General features: G+C 32.0%; 1 protein-coding gene across 1 annotated transcript; it reads right to left on the bottom strand.

Annotated features, from left to right (window-relative positions):
* Positions 1-212: 212 nt before the first annotated feature.
* Positions 213-20,705, bottom strand: Smp_175390 (hypothetical protein; the record flags this gene model as incomplete). Its single annotated transcript, XM_018792296.1, has 7 exons — positions 20,058-20,705; positions 16,078-16,560; positions 10,503-11,127; positions 7,224-7,681; positions 6,133-6,212; positions 1,754-1,888; positions 213-285 (listed from the first exon to the last, which is right to left on the bottom strand). Exons 1-7 carry the CDS (start codon positions 20,364-20,366, stop codon positions 213-215), a joined length of 2,163 nt encoding a protein of 720 aa, XP_018644431.1. The 5' UTR covers positions 20,367-20,705.
* Positions 20,706-22,155: the final 1,450 nt, after the last annotated feature.

The raw sequence follows: 22,155 nt of genomic DNA, 5'->3' as shown, positions 1-22,155 counted from the left end.
TTTCACCCTTCCTCTTTCTTCTGATGGTTGGCTAGATTATGAAGACCTCCATATCCCTGAAAGCACGGTATTCAATGGACTCATATAACTTTGTTGTTTCTAAGCTTCGTTTATCTATCTATAGAAGTATACTTACTCATGCCTATTGTGCTTCAACATTTCAATTATATCGTCTCATGAAGAGTTTTTTACAGGAAGTATATTGACTCATACTAATGATAAAGAGTCCTCAAAATATGTTTTTCCATATCTACGTCATTGTAGTTCTCTTCGTCCATCAATAAACTTATGTAATTTAATGACTGAAAAATATATTATTTAATACACTTGTTTAATGTTTCCGCTTGACTATATGAATTAATTAATGAGTAGATTTCGGTGGCTTCAGTACCAAATATCTTATTGATGATAATGAGTAAGATATAATGAACCTAGTATTATCAAGACGTCACATTGAACAAGTCACATTCTACAACGTCATTCTTGTACCATAAGTTTTATAACAATTTAACAGATAAGACTTTATAAATAACTTTTGATCTTTCATATCAAACCTTATTGCGGATGGTACCAATGAGGGTATACTAGAAATAAATTTAGTTATCAGAAATTCATTCAATAGAATATAGATAATTGATATTATATACATTGAAGAAGTGATTGAGATTTTTATGATTAAGCAAAGTTTCCGATTTACAATCTTATGTTTGTATTTATGTCTAGTTTGTATGTATGTATCTATGCGTGTATGTATATAGTATGTATGTATAAATCGAGGTGGTAACTGTAAGATCAATGAAAATACAGAAGACAACTGAAAAAATATGATAGATTGCACTATTTTGTCTAGTTATACTCCATTTCCGTAGCTTATTTACTAGAATCCATATATAATTGTTAAACTATTTGACACTTGATTAGTGGTAGGTGAGAGAAATAAGTTTCCCATTAGTTTCATTTTATTTTATTATTTAATTGGAAATGTATTTCTAGTTGGTCCAGGGCAATGTCTATGATATAAGTGTAAATCATCCATTACACCATAACGACAAGGTGGTAAGATGTAAGAACCATTGAGTGGTAATGGAATTCTGTAAAACAAAAAAAATAGTGTTTCTGTTTAAACAAACTAAATACCTTTTTATTATTACTATTTTACAGACGCTATATTAAAATTGTAGGCAACATTTCAAAGCTATAGTCAAACGAAGTCATATTCTAAGGTGACCCTGTTTGATATTCAATAGTTAAACATCATTGACGAAAACACTCACATAATCCGACTCTTCGTCAAGTCTTACAGAGTTCAATCAGTTTGTATACTCAAATACATATAATTCACAACTAATCATCGATCTGTACATAAAATGTTGAAGAAATACTACTACATCCTAAACCGGACAGTTAGTCATATGATTTCTACAATTACACTAAATAATCCTAAGGTTGTGGTCAATGTCACGTTTGTCAGATCTATAGCTCTGATCAAATTTTATAGACCAATCTGTAATTTGATCATCAGTTTGTGAGTGTTATTTTTTTTGTATTTTAGATGATCATAAGAAATTGGTACGAAAAGATGGGCTTAGTTTTCATGATAGTTGATTCTTGCAAACAAGGAATATCTACAGTTTTAAAGGAATTGATTTACAGCCATTACTACTAAGCTATTCGAGCTACATCCCACCTTTAAATACATGACGTAATAGGATTATAGAATAATAAGGAGGTATCACTTTAAAAGAATACTTACTCTTCAGCTGTGAATTGACGTTTCCCTTCCAACAATTCAAAACATCGTTTATCATTCGGTTGACATACACATGCACAATCTGAAAATGTGTGCATAATAAATTTCAACGGAGGAATACATAGTCGATTACTGCAGCTAATGTTGTCATTATGATCCAGTTGTAGAGTATATGAGGAAAATTTAAAAAATATTTGAAAGTTAATGTTGATAAATAAGATGTACTGTCATTATATTCATAAAAAAAATAAACTGTCAATCGAATGTTTAGCTTGATGTTAATATTAAACTAATAATCTTCCTTTCTTAATACTTAATATTTTCTAACCTTGTTTGTGTGTGCAAAGATGGATAGTGGCTAGCAGTGGAATCCAGGATGCGCGTTTCGTCCTATTTGGGACTCGCCAGCTGGATGTACCTGCATCTCAGAGTTGATGTTCACCCTGGGACTCGAACACAGTACCTTTCGATTCAAACGCCATCGCATTATCCACTCAGCTACTGAGTCCTGATAGCCACTTGCATGTGAAATGGGGTGAAGTTTAAATTCATTTAGTATTGTTTGTTTGAATCTTGTTTGTGTATATTAATTGTAATAGAAGAAATAATCTGGCGGCAAAGCACTTATCAATAAGAGTTCTATATAGTTCACAAATTCATGTGTTCATGGAATAGGTTTTTCTAAACTCTTAGTCTGCTTTTTAAATCAAAGACTATTATGTTAGAAAAATAACATTAATAACTGTTATCTACCCACTCATTATTTATACCTTCAAAGTATGTTTAAAAGCCAAATACTAAAAAAGATAGATAAAACCAAGAGTGAACATCAACTCTGAGATGCAAGTACATCTAGCTGACGAGTCCCAAATAGGACGAAACGCGCATCCTGGATTCCACTGCTAGCCACTATCCATCTTTGCTTATAAACCATCATTATTATTTTCATAATAATCTAACGGAAGCAGAAATACTCCACTTATTAATTTTTACACATTTCTGTTAACATACAGTCGTATTATGAAGTTACACATAACAAGACTTAATATAAACAAAATGTAATTTTCTTAATAAATATCTTTAATGACATAATAACCTATACAACTCAATATTAGTACTTGATTGCCTATTGAATACGAATTCCAAATACAATACGTTCATTTGTGTACATTTAATTTTACTTACAGTAAATTGAACTATTTCAGGAATTCCTAGTTGGTGTAATAATTTGAATAATTCTAATCATCATAATTTTCTTTTATTTCAATCTACTAAATTTTGTTTGACAAGTGTTTATTTTCAGAAGGGGTTTTGTTGATATTATAGTTATTTTAATAGTTGAAATCATGAGTCAATTGAAACTAGACCACCATGGGAAACCTGGAAGCACTGGAGTCCCATACTAGGACGAAATGGCCGTCCAGTACTTCCAGGTTTTCCATAGTGGTCTAGCTTCAATTGATTCATGATCTCAACTATTAAAATTAGAAAGTGTTTATTTGGCAAACGGCACAACAATTTAGTTTTATCAACGCTTTTTTGTTTCTGAACATAGTATGATCTCTTCTTTAAAACAGTACATTTTAACCTTAAAAGTAATATTTAACATTTTCATAGTTGAAATCATGAGTCAATTGAAGCTAGACCAACATGGAAAACCTGGAAGCAATGGACGTCCATTTCGTCTTATTGTGGGACTGCTCAGCGGTGCACACCCACGATCCCGTCTCACGAGATCTGAACCCAGGACCTACCAGTCTCGCGTCAGAACGCCTAGCCACTAGACCACTGAGCCGACATCCGATAGGGTTTAGGTTGTAAAGCAGCTGTGGAGAATCCACAGAATAATTGAATTCATGTTATCAAGATACAACATTTCCCTCTGCTTTTTATTCAAGTTTATAAATGAGAAAAGATTGTATCAAACAAACAGTAGACTTAGTAAAAAATCAAAAGTCTTTCAAGGTCATCTTGAACATAGAAAACACTTCAAACAACATTATATTTTATATAGTTGAAATCATGAGTCAATTGAAGCTAGACCACCATGGAAAACCTGGAAGCACTGGACGACCGTTTCGCTCTATTGTGGGACTCCTCAGCAGTGCGCATCCATGATCCCGACTCACGAGATTCGGACCCAGGATCTATCAGTCTCGCGCGTGAGATGGTGGTCTAGCTTCAACTTACTCATGATCTCAACTATGTAAAATTACTAAAATCTCCACAAAACTACCTTCTGATAATGAACATTATATTTATCAGTATTTTGTTATATAATGGAATATGAAGTAATGAGGATATTTTTCTTTCATTAAATAAGCCAGTTGTAATTGTTGATTAGTAAAGGGAAAACTTAATTTATAAATTCTAATAACTATACACTTGTGACTTGTCATAAATGGATTCTTTGAGATTTATGGGAAGATCTACCTCTCAATGAATCAAATAAAATTAGATCTAGTGATTAGTAACATTTCTTACTCTTTCTCTTCAATAATTATTATCTTTTAATAATACTAATAAACAGTGGTTAACACTTATGATTTATAAAGATTAAACATCATGAATTACTATAAGAAGATTAAGTAGTACTTCTACACGGTATGAGTTATAAATTTTCTCTAAGCTGTTTGTAAAAATGATCCAGAAGAAACTTTCAGTAATTTTGGCTTGTTTTTCTGAATGAATAAGATCATCTTGAAATTAAGATAGATTGTATAGTTGTATGACTATGAGTAACTGTTGTATCCCGTGGAGAATTATGAATGGTAACTCTGAGGACTATTTATGGACCAATGTGATATGTATATCTCCTATTGTATAATTGCTAAGTAACTAAACTATTCATATTCGTGTCCCTCTTATTATAAGCTTTATTTCGACCTATAGACTATTATTATACGATTTACCATTCTTGAGTTATCCCTAGTCTATTGATTACTGTTCCCCCTATTCACAGCCACATTAGGCCATATCTTGTACAAGTGTTATTTTCTATTTTGTGGTACGATGTGGTCTGTTTGATTGGTATATAAACCCAGTATGTTTGAGAATAATGATTCATATTGCAGAGGCTGTTATTGGTGTTCTGGACTTAACTGGCTGGGCTAGGCAGAAAGCAGGACTGATATGTACTCAAGACTGCTCAATACGATTTTGTGTATTATTGATCCGATCGATAATTCGCTCTTCTGTCATTGACGGGAATCAGCACGTTCATATATCAAACAGGACACGTTGTAACAGTAACCACAGATCAAACATCTTAATTTTCTGATCTCTTGTATATACAATAGAACTTGTGATTTTTCGTTTTCCACTAAATCTGTAACAAGCTCAACAGTATATGAATAGAATATTAATCTATTTGAAAAAGAAGATATAATTTTGAACTTGAAAACACAAACATTTTTTTCCTGGCAAATGAGTTAAGTGAATAAACAGTAAAGAAGTGAATACAAATTCAGTAAAATCTAGAAAATCCGACTGTGGTATATGCTACTTATGCTGACAGATATTAGTAGTATGTAGCAGCAATCAAAAAATTGAACTAAAGAGAGCAGGAATGAAATTGGAGAGCAATCATAATAGCAACAGAATTAGAGGAATAGTGGAGTATGTCAAGGACAACGCAATAAGCTGTGCAAATGATGTATTTAATGTATGATTTTCATATTTTACAAAGGCATCGTGTAATTTTGTAGCAAATAATATTAGAAAATGGATTTTCCACACCTGAGTATATATTTTTTTCTGGTAAACACGGCCAATAACATAATATGTATACCCCGATCATTCCCAATTACTCCAGGTTTAGTAGCGATGCTTTTTCAGCTGCCAGTCGATGGAAGCTGTGATTTCACTAAACATTTTACTGTTACTCATAAGTACTCAAGTTTTTCTTGTCACTAGTCATTTTAACAGTCACGGTGTTGTCAACTACGAATTTCTTCGTGAATGTAACCTTTTGCTTGAAGACATTTGGGGGATTATAGGAGTGAATGAAATTAAAAATGTGTAGTGGACGGTTGCTGAGTCATGCCAGTCCTTCTGTAAATTCAACAGGGAATATCTACGTGCGACTCATTTATCAATCTAGATCACCCTACCTACTCAAAAAACTTAGTCCTTTGTGATTTCCACTTGTTCCTAAAATACTTAATATTTGTATGCGAGTGGCACTGACAATATAGAGATGCTAATGTGTCAAACATTGAGACAAATGAAAAGTATGACTTGCTAGAACTTTCATGGATATTTTCAACAAAGGAAATTAATATAGGATAAGACTTTTCATAAACGGAAGCATTTTGTAATGAATTTGACTGGTACATATTTAATTTTTGTTAACTGAATTTATTTTATATAATCAAACTAACCGTGGTTGACATCCACACTGTAAATGATTTGTTAATGCAATCAATTCGGTTGAATGAGTGAAATTTCCAAACGGTACAATCTAAAATTGTTTTATTTTTTGAGAGAAAGACATTGAATTAAAAATGTTGTATTTGAAGTTAATCAATTAATAACACTTCAATATAACATTATCTAAATCAGTATATTGAAAACTGCTAATCTGTGTTAGTCACTACCGATTAAAGGAATATACAATTGTGGAAAAAATCCCGGACTCGAATTCATGTCTTTCAGGAGATCGAAATAAGCGATTGCTTGGTGTTGCCAGAAATTCTCTCAAAATATGTATAACAGAAATACTCGCCATGTATAGTTACTGAAAAATTGTAATATGAATTATAAATGATAGGTCTGTAGTATATGAAAATGGACAACATTGAAAGACAATTACACATCATGCATACATCCCCTATTTAAGTCAATAACTAGTATTTAGTAAACTAGTAGAAATCCGGACTGATTTAGGCTTTGGAACGTTTCATTTCTGGACGAGTTTGAAACGACTGATGATTTTTTTAAAATTTCATTGTTTTCATTTCTTGATAGATGCTGAAAACTATAGAGATCCAAAGTAATGACTGTGTAACCACTTCAGAAATACATATTCATGTACAAGTATTTCACTGTGCAAATTAAACGATACAATTAATCTATAGTTATAACAGTCATACAAGACTACTCATTAAAAATTATCATCATTATTGGTTGTTTGAATCTCCCCATTTATGTTTAGGACTAGAATTGATCAATCTCTTTTGGGACATGTACAACCTGTGTGGATTACCTCAATATTGACTAAAGTCACATGCATTATGATCAGAGAGGAATGGTGGTCGGCAGTGGAATTCAGGACGCGCGTTCCATCCTATTTTGGACTGGTCCGTATTTTATGTTTACTTCAACGTTAGTAATTTGTTTATTGGCTTAACTTTACTCATAAGTAGTATGATTATATACTTTGGAAACTAATGAGCTAAGCTTTTGAGGTATAAGTTTGGTAAACATGATAAGAATGAAACAAAACAATACGAGGATCAATCACTATTCTTACTTGCATCACAGCAACTGCAAACGTTTTCAACGAAACCTTTACAGGTAAACATTCTTCTTCAAGTGTTTCACAATTACAAGATGTATACTGATTTCGATCATTCAATATATCTAAATATTGGTCATCATAATTTACATGACCATTAGATGAAGATGATGAAAGTGGTGTGAATTCTGATCTCTCATAATCATATTCTTCTTCATAATTTGAAAATGAATTTGTATAATGATTACAGCGTGAGATTTCTTGTTGGCCACATCTTTGAATGTGTATACCACGTGGTATGATAAGAGCTGTATGATGATGATGATCATGATTTGGTTCTTGGTGTTGTTGCTGGTGATCATGATTGAGACGAAGAAGTGCTTCTGTACATAATGTTCGATTCTGTGGTTGGCAAGATATTATTTTGAATTCTTGATAATTTTCAAAAGCTCGTCTTAATTCATCTTCCGAATCTACAGGATAAATATATACTGGTTAATGTTAATATATTTGGATGAATGTTACATAATTAGAAGTTTGTGCAACATATTTAACTGTTTTGTTCATCAAAAGATGTACTATTTGAAGTTGTTTGAAATTCGAAGATGATCTTCTTCAGGGAAAGTTAAAGGAAATCAAAACCTAAACTCTATAATTCTACTCGAGATGATTCGATATTTAGTTATATTTTATACAGGAGAAATTTAGGTCACTCATATATCTTTTTGATCGAATTTTTAAACTGGGAGATTCGACCACACAAAGACTTATCTAATGATTAGATTCATATCTCTATTTGATGAAAATGACTTAGATGAGAAATTAATGAAATCATTTTATTTACAACTGAATAATTACTTACTTACTTACGCCTGTTACTCCCAATGGAGCATGGGCCACCGACCAGCATTCTCCAACCAACTCTGTCCTCGGCCTTCCTTTCTAGTTCCATCCAATTTTTGTTCATTATTTTCATATCTGTTTCCATTTCTCGGTGTAATGTGTTCTTTGGTCTTCCTCTTCTCCTTTGGCCTTCAGGATTCCATGTGAGGGCTTGACTTGTGACGCAGTCGAGTGATTTCCTTAAAGTGTGTCATATCCACTTCCAGCGCTTCTTCCTGATTTCTTCCTCCGCTGGAATCTGGTTTGTTCTCTCCCATAGTAGAATGTTGTTGGTAGTGTCTGGCCAACGGATCCGAAGTATCTTGCGTAGACAGCTGTTAATAAACACCTGTATCTTCTGGATGGTGGCCTTCGTAGTTCCCCAGTTTTCCGCACCATACAGTAGAACTGTCTTGACATTTGTATTGAAAATTCTGATCTTGGTGTTGGTTGACAATTGTTTTGAGTTCCAGATGTTCTTCAGTTGTAGATATGCTGCTCTTGCTTTGCCGATCCGCGCCCTCACATCTGCATCAGATCCACCGTGTTCATCAATGATGCTGCCCAGATATGTAAAGGTTTTCACATCCTCCAAAGCTTCTCCGTCAAGTGTAATTCGATTGGTGCATGATGTATTGTATCAGAGAATCTTTGTTTTCCCTTTGTTTATATTGAGACCTACTGCTGCTGAGGGTGCTACAACTGAATAATTGATTAGAATTTACTTCGAAAATACAATTCAAGGTTTATTGAAGCTGTCTGCCAGATCCTTAAAGCACTCAAAGGTTTAATCATACAATATCATAATGCTGTTTAAATCATTTTAACTAGATTACTTTATAGAGGCTTTTTATATATGTTTTAGAAAACTAATACCATTATTTGGTTTAGAGCATTGGCAAAGAACATACTATTGTAATAGTGAATATAAGAATCAAAGATATTCATAGTGAATAATTCACTACTTGTGTAGTTTAAACAGACAAACTATTGACTTTTTAAAAATATTTAAATATTTGATTTAATTAGTGACTAGTTTTGGAAATGAACATGGTTAAATCCAATAGAACAAGTACTGTAATATATGTAACCCAGGTAATCCGTTGTAGAAACCAAAAAAGCAGACAAAACTAAACTAAACAGAATCGATCATAAAATTTAACATTTCAAAATGCTTTTTCACTAAGATCATGGTTTGTTTGACGTCAGCAATGCATTTTTCTCTACTTACGTTATCACCGATCAATGATACATTCAATGATATAGAAAAGTGAAAATATAATTTTTATCAGAGATTATTTTATCTCCGTTTAAGAAAACTATTCGACGTATTTCTATGGCTATTATAAAGCTATCACGTTTCATTCAATTATTTGTATAAAATCAGCAATAGTTGGTCAAACTTTGCATAGTGAAACAATAAAATACAAATTGCTTCTTACGATAACTTTCTAAATAGATTGATACTGGGTTGGAAACAATATCACATCACTTTATTCATTGCTGATCGATAGCATTCGATCAGCACTAAGACTGACTTGACACGCATGACATTGATCACTACCCAGTGATCAATCAATTGTGATTACATCTCAGTCCTACAGGAGGTAAGTCACGGCCCAAATAGCTCAGTGGTAACGTCTCTGACTGTGAAGCTGGGTGACACGGGGTCGAATCCGTCAGGGAGCACTAGTTTCCTCAACCTTACAGGTACACCTTGCTGACGAGTGCCAAGTGGTACGAAGTCCGGGTCCAGGGTTTTCTGTTGACCACCTCCAACCACCATCTTATCTCAACATAATGTACACAGTGTCGAGCCGCATAGACTAGTGGCCACATTGCAACTTGATCGATAGTATTCGATCAGCACCAAGAAGAACTTGACAAGCATGACATTGATCACTACCCAGTGATCAATCAATTGTAATGTTTTCATGGTGTCTTCACGACGTTAAACAACTGGAAATTGGTGTATACAAAGTTCAGTTTTACAGGGTAGGGAGCTATAAGCAACAAACTTGTTTGGTGAAATTTATCACTAAGGTGTATACGTAGCCTGAATGAGATCGACAGAATTCTCTGAGACTCACTTAGATAATCTAACCTAATTGTAGGAAATATGACTACTCTGAGGTAGTGACATGGAATCTTAGGTAATTTAAATTTAAACCTGTATGCCTAAATACTAAATTCCCTGAAATGATAGCATTTGTCTCAGATTTTTCGACATATAAATGAAATCCCTAGTTACAAACAGACTATGATATCCCTAATCACTTAACTTTTATTTCATACAATAGATTTTACATCGGTAATCACATAAATCAAAACTATTGAACCATACAGATCATAAACGGGTAAAAATGAAACTATCACTACTAGTACTATTATTATTATCAAGACATGACTTACATGACTCTTCATTGAGATATCCCCCAGAATCGATTTTCACTTCATGGGTTTGTAGATCTTTTGGTAGTTGCTCATGAGTTTTACTCAAGATATGTGAAAATTCTGTTGCTAAATTTATTTTCAATGGACTTTGTTTATTATTATTATTATTGCTACTGTCAGGTACAATTGCACGACCTTCACGATTACTTATCTTTCGTAGTCGTAAACTATCGGCAAATATTCCTCCACCGATTCCACCGGAAAACTGTATATCATTTAAGTATGAAGATGATAATGATTCTTGAATTTTTTGTCGTCCTGTTAATGAATGTGAATCCAAACGTGAATTAATCATCTTTTCATTATATTCCCCTTTATTATTAAGACCATTACTTTTAATATCTGTCTTAACACCTTTGGTACCAATGATAATTTTTTTGAAATCATAAAAATTTTGTGCTTTTTTAAATTGTTTCGCTTTTTCATTGGTAAGCATTGTTGAAAAATGTCGTAGATACCGATGATATTCATCAAGACGTCTATGCTCTTGTTTATGGCGTAACATTTTTAATTTTTGCTCTCTTTGAATTTGTACTTGTTGTACTAATTTGAAACGTTCCCATTCACGTATCAAGTTGAATGCCTTTATTTAAAAAGAAAAAAGAATCTTTTTGTTTGATAGTGAATAAATTATGAAACAAGTTATTTCCAGTAGTTATTGAATACTGAACTCACGTGACTTCTCTGCTAAAATATTTAATGGCAGAATGATAGTATTCCCGTGGCGGGGATATTTCTTACGAAATTGGCTGGACGAAAAGCGAATGTCCGGTGCTTTAACCGGGTTGGTGGACACAGAAAGTCCATCTAGAAGAGTTGGAAAACCCTGATTCCAAACCAATGGTGCACATAAACTCCAGTATCCTGAGGGAACAAATGGCATATGAATCAATCGTTGGACACCGGCTACCATGGGACTGCATCTCCTTACGATGCTCTACTACCTTGTGGATAAGATCTTCAGGTCGAAGGCTCCGGGCGTGACCCTCTAAGAAAACCACCTGCTTCAGTTTTGGTACCTGAGAGTATCACAGCCCTCACACAAATCAAATGAGATTAGTGTGGCGCATATTTATCTGGTGTCCCTTTGTACCAATATTTGTGTGTTTAAATAAATAAATAAACAAACAATAAAATTCCTCACCAAAACTTAATGGTAATTTTAGTATATGAATGTCCTGATTAATGTTCTCTTTCAAAAGACATCTGTAACCCGAAATATGACTTTGGTGAGATCGTATGAATGATTGTTGTCAAAATATACACCCTGGCTATCCTCGTATATAATCATCAACTTAAATCGCGTTAGTGAATAACGGAATTAAATAGGTCGAATACGAGAGTCTAATTCGAATACGTATATTTTGTATAATCGTTGATCGGAACAGACAACCATAGAGACTTAGGGAAAGAAGCGAAGAGAAAATAACGAGGCAAATGGACGTGCAATGGAGAAAGCGGGAGAGCCAGCTCAATTTAATCAAGCGTAATCGATATTTATATTCAGAAATAAGTTACAGACATATGATGAATAGGATAAGAAGTACAAGCACATACGCTTACATAAAAACAGTCAAAGTTAATAAGCGAATAATGAACAAGGTCGAAATGTGTGGGCTTAACATAGCAACCGACGCTACAAGACTATGATCTTTCTTCTTGTTGATTTGCATCAACTTTAACCTGAATTTATGTTATTCATTTCTTATTATTACAATTTCCTTACCTGTTTCAACTTAACTAACTAACGTATATTAGTCTTTATTGTTTCCAACCCTCATTAATTGCAATTGTGAGTAGTTTGTAGTGATTATAACACCATGAAATAGTATTCATTCATTTTTATGCAGGTAATTTTGTTTTTCTTACTAAGGTTCCATATTTTAAAAGAATCTATCAAAATAAACAAGTGAAGATAATAGTTAGTACTACCGATTATATTTTTAGATTTTCTATGGTATAGTGTTTGGATAGACCTCACAAGAATTGGATAGTTTAAAGCCAAGTACACCGATCTGCACAATAGTGATGATTTTGATTCCGATTAATTAAATTTTAAACTGATATCTAAACACTGATAGAATCAAGTTCATTGGTTCTATTTTGAAATTCTAAACAAAGGTCTGTTGCTAGCGAAAAAAAAATTATTGGTCGATTCACTACATAAAGATGAATGAAACAATTGCTTACATGAAAAATGATAGAAAAACTAAATATGATTTGTTTATTACTTGTTGTAGATAATAAACACATAATTAAGTAGTTTTTTATAGTTGAATTCATGGGTCAATTAAAACTTGACCACCATGGGAAACCTGGAAGCACTAGATGGCTGTATCGTCTTATTGTAGGACTCCTCAGAAGTGCACATCCATGATCCCGCCACGCGAGATTCGAACCCGGGACCTACTAGTCTTGCGCACAAGCGCTTAACCTATAGACCACTGAGCCGCCTGGCATCCGACGGTATTAATATCAAACTTCAACCAATCCACGAAATTGAGTGACACATACACCATTGTCTACAGTGAGTTACTATCTCACAACAGACCCGGTTGAACTATCCTGATCACTGCTTCGCACTTGAACTCCAGGAAATATCTCTTGAAGCCAGTCACTAGTTAGCATATTAATTAAATAGTCAGATAAGGTTTGTTATTTGTAAGAGATAGATTGGTTTTCTAATCATTGACTATGTTATTTAGCTCATTTAAATTCAAAGGTCTTCTAACAATGCTGTCCCTAATTCCCTCAATTATGTGAACCTATCTTTAAAGATATAGTTATTATCACGAATTGACATCCATTCATCATTATTCTCATGATCAAATCTCAAATTCAATATCTTCCTCGATCAGTCAGTAGAAATGCAACAAATCTTAACAGTGAAATCAATTATTTCTCAAAATTTTACGACTACGTCTCTTGTTTAATATCCCTTCTATTCATAATGATATAACTTAATTAATAATGAGGTCATAAGGTAGTAAATTCTCCTGATGAAAAATGCTTCATATCTTATAGCTTTAATATGTCATACATGACAAGTAAGTAGATGCATATTACTAATCTTGTTTAAAACGAGTATCTTTTATATTGAAAATTAGATTCTTATCATCAGAAACTGACATCTGTTGATAAACTATTTCTCTTATTATTATCAAAAGGGGTTTTGTGGAGATTTCAGTATTTTCTTAGTTAAAGTTAGACATTAACACCATCGGATGCCTGCTCAGTGGTCTATCAGTTGATTGCTCTGGCGCGAGATTAGTAGATCCTGGGTTCGAATCTCGTGGATGCGCACTGCTGAGGAGTCCCATAATAGGTAGAAACGGCTTTCCAGTGCTTCCAGGTTTCCCTTGGTGGTCTAGCTTCAATTGACTTATGCTTTCAACTATTTCTCTTATGTCCAGACATTTTACTGATATACACTAACTACTATCGTATAACACTGAATCTAGTATCTGGGGGAATTGTTTTAATTTTAGTTTATAATTTATTCCATACATTCAATCTGATAAATTATGATCTTGTTTATTTATTTAGTTCAGTTATAATTTCAAATACTTTGCCTAGTTTCATCTATCAGACAAAATAATTTTTTTTTTAAATACAAAAATACCAATTACATCATTTGTGTGTTTGTTATTCTTATTGTTATCATTAACATAAATCTTAATTGATTATTCCATTTGGAAGATTGAATATATACCGTTGTGTTTGTATGTTTCTCCCTAGTAGTTAATTCATTTTTTATTCAATTACCTAACCAATCAGTCTATTGAATGATCAATAATATTTTTACAGATTACATTCAGTGTTCAATGGGAATAAGTACACTTATCTTTCCTTTTTGTAGAGAAAAAAACATCTCTATATTCCTTTGCCTAGATTATCTCTTATCTTATCTGAATAGGTAGAATAATAATAATAATAAATTGGAGACAAAATTATCACAATCTGTTTTGTTATTCATCTAAAGGATAGAAACTAATCAAAGACGTCTATAGACATATGGTTATACTCCCTCTCTCTCTCTATGTATATATACATTTTGTAATCTACAAAGACCAACTATGTATACTGAATTGTATCCGAATATTTTAGACAAAAAAAAACATAAAACAAAGTAGAAGTAACATTTTTCTTCTCGAATGTTAAGATACATTTTTTGTACTGGTTTATGGATATCTGAGTCAGATAGTTCATTATCTTCATAATGGTGGAGAAGATTTATAGCTCAGGTGGATGATTTTTATGTAGGTTTGTTCTCTGTGCTGGATGGTTTAGTCGTGGAGCTTTCAAACACTTCACTTCTACCCGAAGTTTGTGCTGATGATTTCGTTCAGAAGGACGATGAAAGCTCCACGACTAAACCATCCAGCTCAGAGAACAAACCTACATCAAAATTATCTTCATAAACTACATACTTAGCGATAAGCTTAAATCTATTGTGACTGGACACTTTACTTCAAAATCATTTTGATCTTAATTAAATGACCTTTCTCATTTACAAATTACACAATTTTGAAGTTATATATGTCGTAACAGATGCAAACGTTCACCACTTTTAACATATAACATTACCATATTCAAAAGGGGTTTTGTGGAGATTTCAGTATTTTCAGTTGAAAGCATGAGTCAATTGAAGCTAGACCAACAAGGAAAACCTGGAAGCGGCCGTCCAGTACTTTCAGGTTTTTCTTGGTGGTCTAGCTGCAATTGACTCATGCTTCTAATTACCTTATTCATAAATACATGCCTTATTTTGGCCTTTGTAAAATATCATAATTATGGACTTATAACAGTAGAGCCTGATGATGAAGTTATTGAAAGCAATTGCTCGTTTAAATGTTCTTCATTTTTGAATATTCCATGGGGATTTTGAGACTGCTTAAATCTATCGGTTCAATCCCATACATTTGAATTGATGACATGAATTCACAGAATGAACTGATAGGATAATAGCAATTTATTCTCTAGTGATCAGTTTCTTGATGACTTCATCGGTGTTATGATTGGAAGTCTTTATTTGTGATGTCAACTAGTGAATAATAATTTCATCTCTGAATTATTATTCTTCAGAGTTATGATGAATAAAACATCAATAATGAGTAAACACGTGTTATTTGGTTAACATTTAGGATTAATAGAAACTAAAACTGGTTAAAAATGTAATACGTGAGAAAATGTACTCGTTTAATTTTATTTATTTGATCTTTTAGCTCACTTACTACACATGGACCCGTATAATTGACCACAAAGTAAACAATAAGTGTGTGTGATAGTGACACTACCCGGTTACTCAAACAGATCTATATGGTGCAGGGTACAAATCTATTAATTAGTGACTGACAGTCAAACTCACAGCTCGTTGACCCACCACTCCACTTAAGATTGAGATTATAAAACTAAAAACTAGGTAAATGTCTCAACTTTATTGAAGGTGTATATATGTGAATCATTGAGGCTCTATATTATATCAAAAACGCTTAAAAATGAAGACAATAAAATAGAAAAGTGATTAACTTACCGTAATCAAGTCTACTGAAGTCTGATTATATCGTACAAATTGAAATACAAAGTTAAAAATATCATTTTCAACATTGTATGCGATAAATGATTGACTTGTCAGCTTTCTAGGTCTTACTGATGTTCCAAATTTATTTAACTTTTCTTTTCGTGAATTCTGTGATCCATAAGTTAATGGCAATGATGATGTTGAAGATGATGACGACGTCAACGAGACATAATTATGAGGATCTTTCTTTCGATTAGCTACTAACGGCGAAAGAATATAATGTGCCACTGAAGGAACATGACGTTTTTCTCGTTCAAGTAGTTTACTCACGTTAATAAATATAAATGGATCATTTGTAGAATCAGTATTGTTGTGCACGTCCGAATTACTTCTATTCCAATAACTTACATTTCGTGATCGATATTCTGGATTCTGATGATCTAATTTATGATTAATAACACTATTATTGTTATTCCGTTGAAGCTCTATTGTTTGCTAAATTTGAAAAACAAAGTAACACCATCCAATTACATGACTTATACTTCATTTTAAATGAACAAATAATCGAATAAAAAAGAATCTTTTTTGACAGGAAATCAATTAAACAAAGTAGAAATTTTTAATTCCCAATATGGAAGTCATCATTGTAAAATCAATCTAAATGATACTATTTAACACCTAACATAATCTACTTCATCATTTACAGTTATGATATGATATTAGTTTATTGACTAATTATTTCAACTCAGTAGTCATGAATTTTCGTTAAAGTCATAAAATTGAAGTGATACTTTTCATAAAAAAAGAAAAGTGAATACTACTGAAATACCGCCCAACACAAAAAAATGAATTTTATCAGCAATTAATTTATGTGCCATAATTTTTGAAGAAATTCTGTTACTGACTAAATGTTAAACTATACTTGGAAACTTGAAGACTAATTCATAATAAATGATTTGTTTACTAACTATGATTATTCAGTAAATAAAAAAAACTGGGTCCTTATGAGGAGAGATGGATGATGGCTTGCAGTGGAATCTAAGAAGTACATTTCGGCTAATTTGTGACTCATCAGTTGAATATACATACATCTCAGAGTTAAGTTACAATTCACACAACATGAACATGTGCCAAAAAATACTGATCAATTCCAGTCCTAAGCATAAATGATTTAAACAAGAAAACCAAACGAATTAAACTAGGGCTTATTCAATGTTATTATATGATACATAAAACACGATTATCCACCTACTACGACTCCTTACTTTCTAAAAACTTTACCCTTATAATTTAGTAATTGTATTACTGTCAGTGAAGGTGAAATTGATTGGTACTGCTAGTACAGGTAGTTTGTTGTTATTTAATTGCTGACACTAGGCTGTACTTCACATTATTTGCTGAATTCCTATGGATTGTCATTTTAATTGAATAATCTTCCATATACTAAGTAAATCATGTCCAAAGAACAGCTTATTTATGTGTCAACTGAAAGTACTTGATCTCAATGATGCAATGGAAGTAATCCTAGAAAGGTAACAATAATTGGACGTGACAAACAATTATCAGTTAGTTACAGTTTAAGATTTCTACACTGAATTGCACTGAATTTAAGTTTGTACAGCATGGGTACTTGGCAGAAGGAAAAAAGAATAACTAAAATCGGTTATTAGTGCAGATAGGTTTGTGAACTCATTAAATAACCATTAATTTAGTGTATGTCTGTAACATTTTAAATAATTCGATTGTATAGTTAACATGTCCAAAATATAATTCTGAAAAGATAGAAAAATTAAATCGATGAGAAATGTAAGACAGGCAATAGTAGTAATAAGAAGAAAAATAGTCTTATCATATTACCTTAAAGATTAAGATGAAAATCAATATTATCATGGTAGGATTAATGTAACCATAAATTGTTTGGTAAATACATGGAAAAGGATTAAATGGTTCCGTTACCAGGATATCAATAAATCTGGGTATTATTCTCTAATCACTTCACTTCGACTGTATTACACTCTTAGTTATCATGGTAGATGTGATTATCGACACAGAATTTACTGTGTGACAATCATGCACACACTCTCTAATTTACGCTCAAAATGGAGATCCAGTATTCATACCAGTAGTGACCTCGCAAATACATGGGGTATTGTGAACCACCTAGTTAATTATTCATTTGAAAGTAAGATTACATGCTTCACATATGAATGTCAATTGTGAGGGACGGAATACAATTATTGAAAAATAAAAGTAATTTTAATCACATACTAATATCAACTAGAGAGATAAAGAAAATCAGAAGTCTTTGTACAACATTTTATGATGTCTTCAAACTCTTCTGAAATGCTAAACCTCGATCTCATTCTGGGTCCTGAGCTGAGTATGATTTCTATTCAACTATCGAGTGAAAATTCAAGGTTAAATTACATGCTTTCAGCTAATTGGTGCCATGGAATGAACATTATTCAATATCACCAACGTTTAATTCTCAATTGTTCAATTCCACGAAAATTCCATAAATGTCTCTTGAAACTAATTACAAATGGACCTACAATTATTATTGAGCTGAGTACTTTGTAAAGGCTATCATATTATAAGGTTTATATGATAGTGAATACAATAATTCATAATCCTACATAAGTGAATAATATCACACATGTTTAAAGTTCAATTAGGGTTTGATAGTGATGTTTGTTTTACTGTAACAGATAACCATTAAATGTTCTCCAAACTTAGTACTTGGATGTATTCTTGAAATGTTTACTATCGGTTACTAAAAGAGTATTTAACAACTAAATGGGATTTATTATTAATGGTTTGTATTTTCCTGTTGTTGATATTCAGAATTGTAATCTATCAATCTCTAATAGCACGTATGTCTGTTTTATTTAAAAAAAATGTACAAAAATATACGTTACATTTGTGTATGTATCATATCCTAACTTGTTTGGAAATAACTAATAGGCTCTTTGTAGATATTTACTATTAACTGTTCCTGAATATTAGTATTCTGTCTATATATATGTTTGAAAATATTGACAGCTTCTGTGTAGAATCATTGGACTATTTCTTTTAAAATACCATTTGTTCAGAGAAGAATCCTGATTTCGGTTTACGATTAGAAAATAATTCCACACTGAATAGGGATTTAGTGGTTACAAGTTAAAATCTCTTCTTATCTACTTCGCTTTCAACAACCATATAAAAAAAGATAAAACGGTGAGGCTGTATTTTATGCATGACCTTTGAATAACACCAAAATGACCTTGAAATGTGCACTTATTTCTAGGGTTAAATGAAGGTTATATATTAGTATGAGGAATTATGAGTCGAATTTACAGTTAAAAGTTAGGATTAAAAATCAAATCCGTTGTTTTCATCATGAACTGACATCATCTATATTGCCGAAACGTTATTTATTCAAATGAGTATATGAATCTCACGCTAAAATCCAAAACCTGCTATCTCAAATATAACAGAATTGTCCACAAATTATAGTTTCGCTGATAAGATCTATACTCATTAGATAAACAGATTTTTATAAATATAGTTGAAATCATTAGTCAATTGAAGCTAGACCACCATGGAAAACCTGGAAGCATTGGATGACCGTTTCGTCCTATTGTGGGACTCTTCACCGGTGTGCATCCACGATCCCGCCACACGAGATTCCAATTCAGGACCTACCAGTCTCGCACCCGAGTGCTTAACCTTTAGACCACTTAGACGGTCGGTATCCAACGGTGTTAATATTTAACTCCAACCAATCCACGAAGTTGAGCAACCATTTCACCAATGTCTTTAGTGAGTTGATATCTCCCAACAGACTTGGTTGAACTCCACTGGTTACTGCTTCTCAGTAGAACTCCAGGAAATACCTCATGGAGCCAGTCACTAGTGAGTATATGATAAATAGGTCTTTCTGTGGAGGTTTTTAGTAATTTTTTATATAGAGTTAAAATCATAATTTAATAAACAAACTATTAACTTACCATAATATTTTTATTTCCTATTTCATCATTATTCTTTATTCCATAAAATTTTTTCATGATTCTATTTTTAAACCAATCAGATGTCTTAGAATTTTCTAGAAAATGTTGTTCAATTGGTAATTGTACCATTCTTGATTTTTTTACAATTTGTATATCATAATTATCATTATTGATTATTTGTTTATTATTTTTATTCCATTTAAAATTTGGTTCATATTTCAATATATTTTGTCCATTTATATGAATTATATTTAAATGTTCAATAGATGATTGAATAATAATTATATATATACATAGAAATATAAACATTGTAAATTAGAAGGAGGTTTTATGATGATTGTTTAAATTGGATTAAGTTGGATTTAAATTTTTTTTATTTTTTATTTATTTTAAAATTTAAATAATTCAATATTTGAATGAAAGTAAATTTGTTTTATTAAAATAAAATTTAAAATGGAATGTATCAAAAATATTTTCGCTAGATTTAAATTTTAATGAACTTTATTAATAAATAAAATAAAATTATTTTTATAATTATTGACTTTTAAATATAAAAATATACTATAAGGGGGGAGTGTATTTATATATATGTATATATACAATGTGTAAATATATATATATATATGTATATCTGCTAATGAATTCTGTTTGAAGATTAAATAATAATACACTAAGGATTAGATAATAAGAAAATAATAAAAATAAAAAATAAAAAAAAATTTAGACTGTAAATATTTTTAACCAATCAGTGTACCTCAACAATTAACCAATAAAGTAAATATGTGAATTATAATTGCACAAATCATAAATTGATGTTAAGAATTATATTCATTTATGACTTTTTATATATATCAGAAGGGTTTTGTGAAGCTAGACCACCATGGAAAACCTGGAAGCACTGGACGGCTGTGAAGTTCAACCGGGTCTGTTGTGAGATTGTAACTTACTGAAGACAATGGTGGATGATTGCTCAATTTTGTGGATTGGTTGAAGTTAGACATTAACACTGTTGGATACCGACCGGCTCAGTGGTCTATCGGTTAAGTGTTCATGTGCGAGACTGGTAGGTCCTTGGTTCGAATCTTGTGAGGCGGGATCATGGATGCACACTGCTGAGGAGCCCCACAATAGGACGAAACGGCCATCCAATGCTTCAAGGTTTTCCATGGTGGTCTAAGTTTAATTGACTCATGATCTCAACTACTGAAATTACTTTTTATATAGTCTGATAAGAAAATTTAAAAGGAAATATGTTTGTATAGTTGGAAAATTTTTGTGGAGAACGAATTAATTTGTGGATTGTTTTTGTTCATTGATTGATTATAGTTGAAATATTATTATTTTTAAAAAGCTATGAACAACTGCTTCATTTTAGCATAGGATTCTTCAGAAGTGCTTATCCACTACCTGTTTGAGGATCAAAGTTTCGATATTGTAATTATATAATTATATATATATATATATATATATATATATATATATATCACATATATATATGCATTAAATGACATATATATATATGTGTATTTATTTGTATACTGATGTTCTGGTTTTGATCCAGCGTAAGGTCCTATGTGTGCACTACTGAAAATTTTACAGCTTCAGTGAATAGTCCATTTGTTTTTCTCAAATGTTTGATCGATTTTCAACTGATATAGTTTGTGATAAAAACTGTTTTAAGAATAGATTTATTGGTTGTTGAGAATAGTGGCAGTTTGATAAATATTTTTAGCTACCACAGTGCTATTTTTCAGTCGAGATTATAATTCCTTTAAATATGAAAATCAGTGCTTGGTGTTTCAGGAAGAAACACTTGTATTATTACTAGCCTCAGCCTATAGGCATTGAGGTTTGAACTGAATGACATGATATGGCATAAGGTCCGCTAGAATCGCCGAAAATACCCAAAATGATATGTTGGAAACTTAGTGCTTCAGTTTGTTTATTTTAGGGATTTAAGGATTGTTTGAATAGATTACATCGATTTATCATTTCTACAAAGTCGGTTATTACTCACTACCCAAAACCAGTCTAAAAGCTGCATTGCATATTGACGTCATATCATAAACATACGTGGTACGTGTTTCAAGGTATCTAA

This window comes from Schistosoma mansoni, assembly GCF_000237925.1.
Source record: "Schistosoma mansoni, WGS project CABG00000000 data, supercontig 0393, strain Puerto Rico, whole genome shotgun sequence".
In the NCBI taxonomy this organism is placed as follows: domain Eukaryota; kingdom Metazoa; phylum Platyhelminthes; class Trematoda; order Strigeidida; family Schistosomatidae; genus Schistosoma; species Schistosoma mansoni.
Note: the sequence above shows the minus strand (reverse complement) of the source record. Positions and strands in the feature narration are given on the sequence as shown.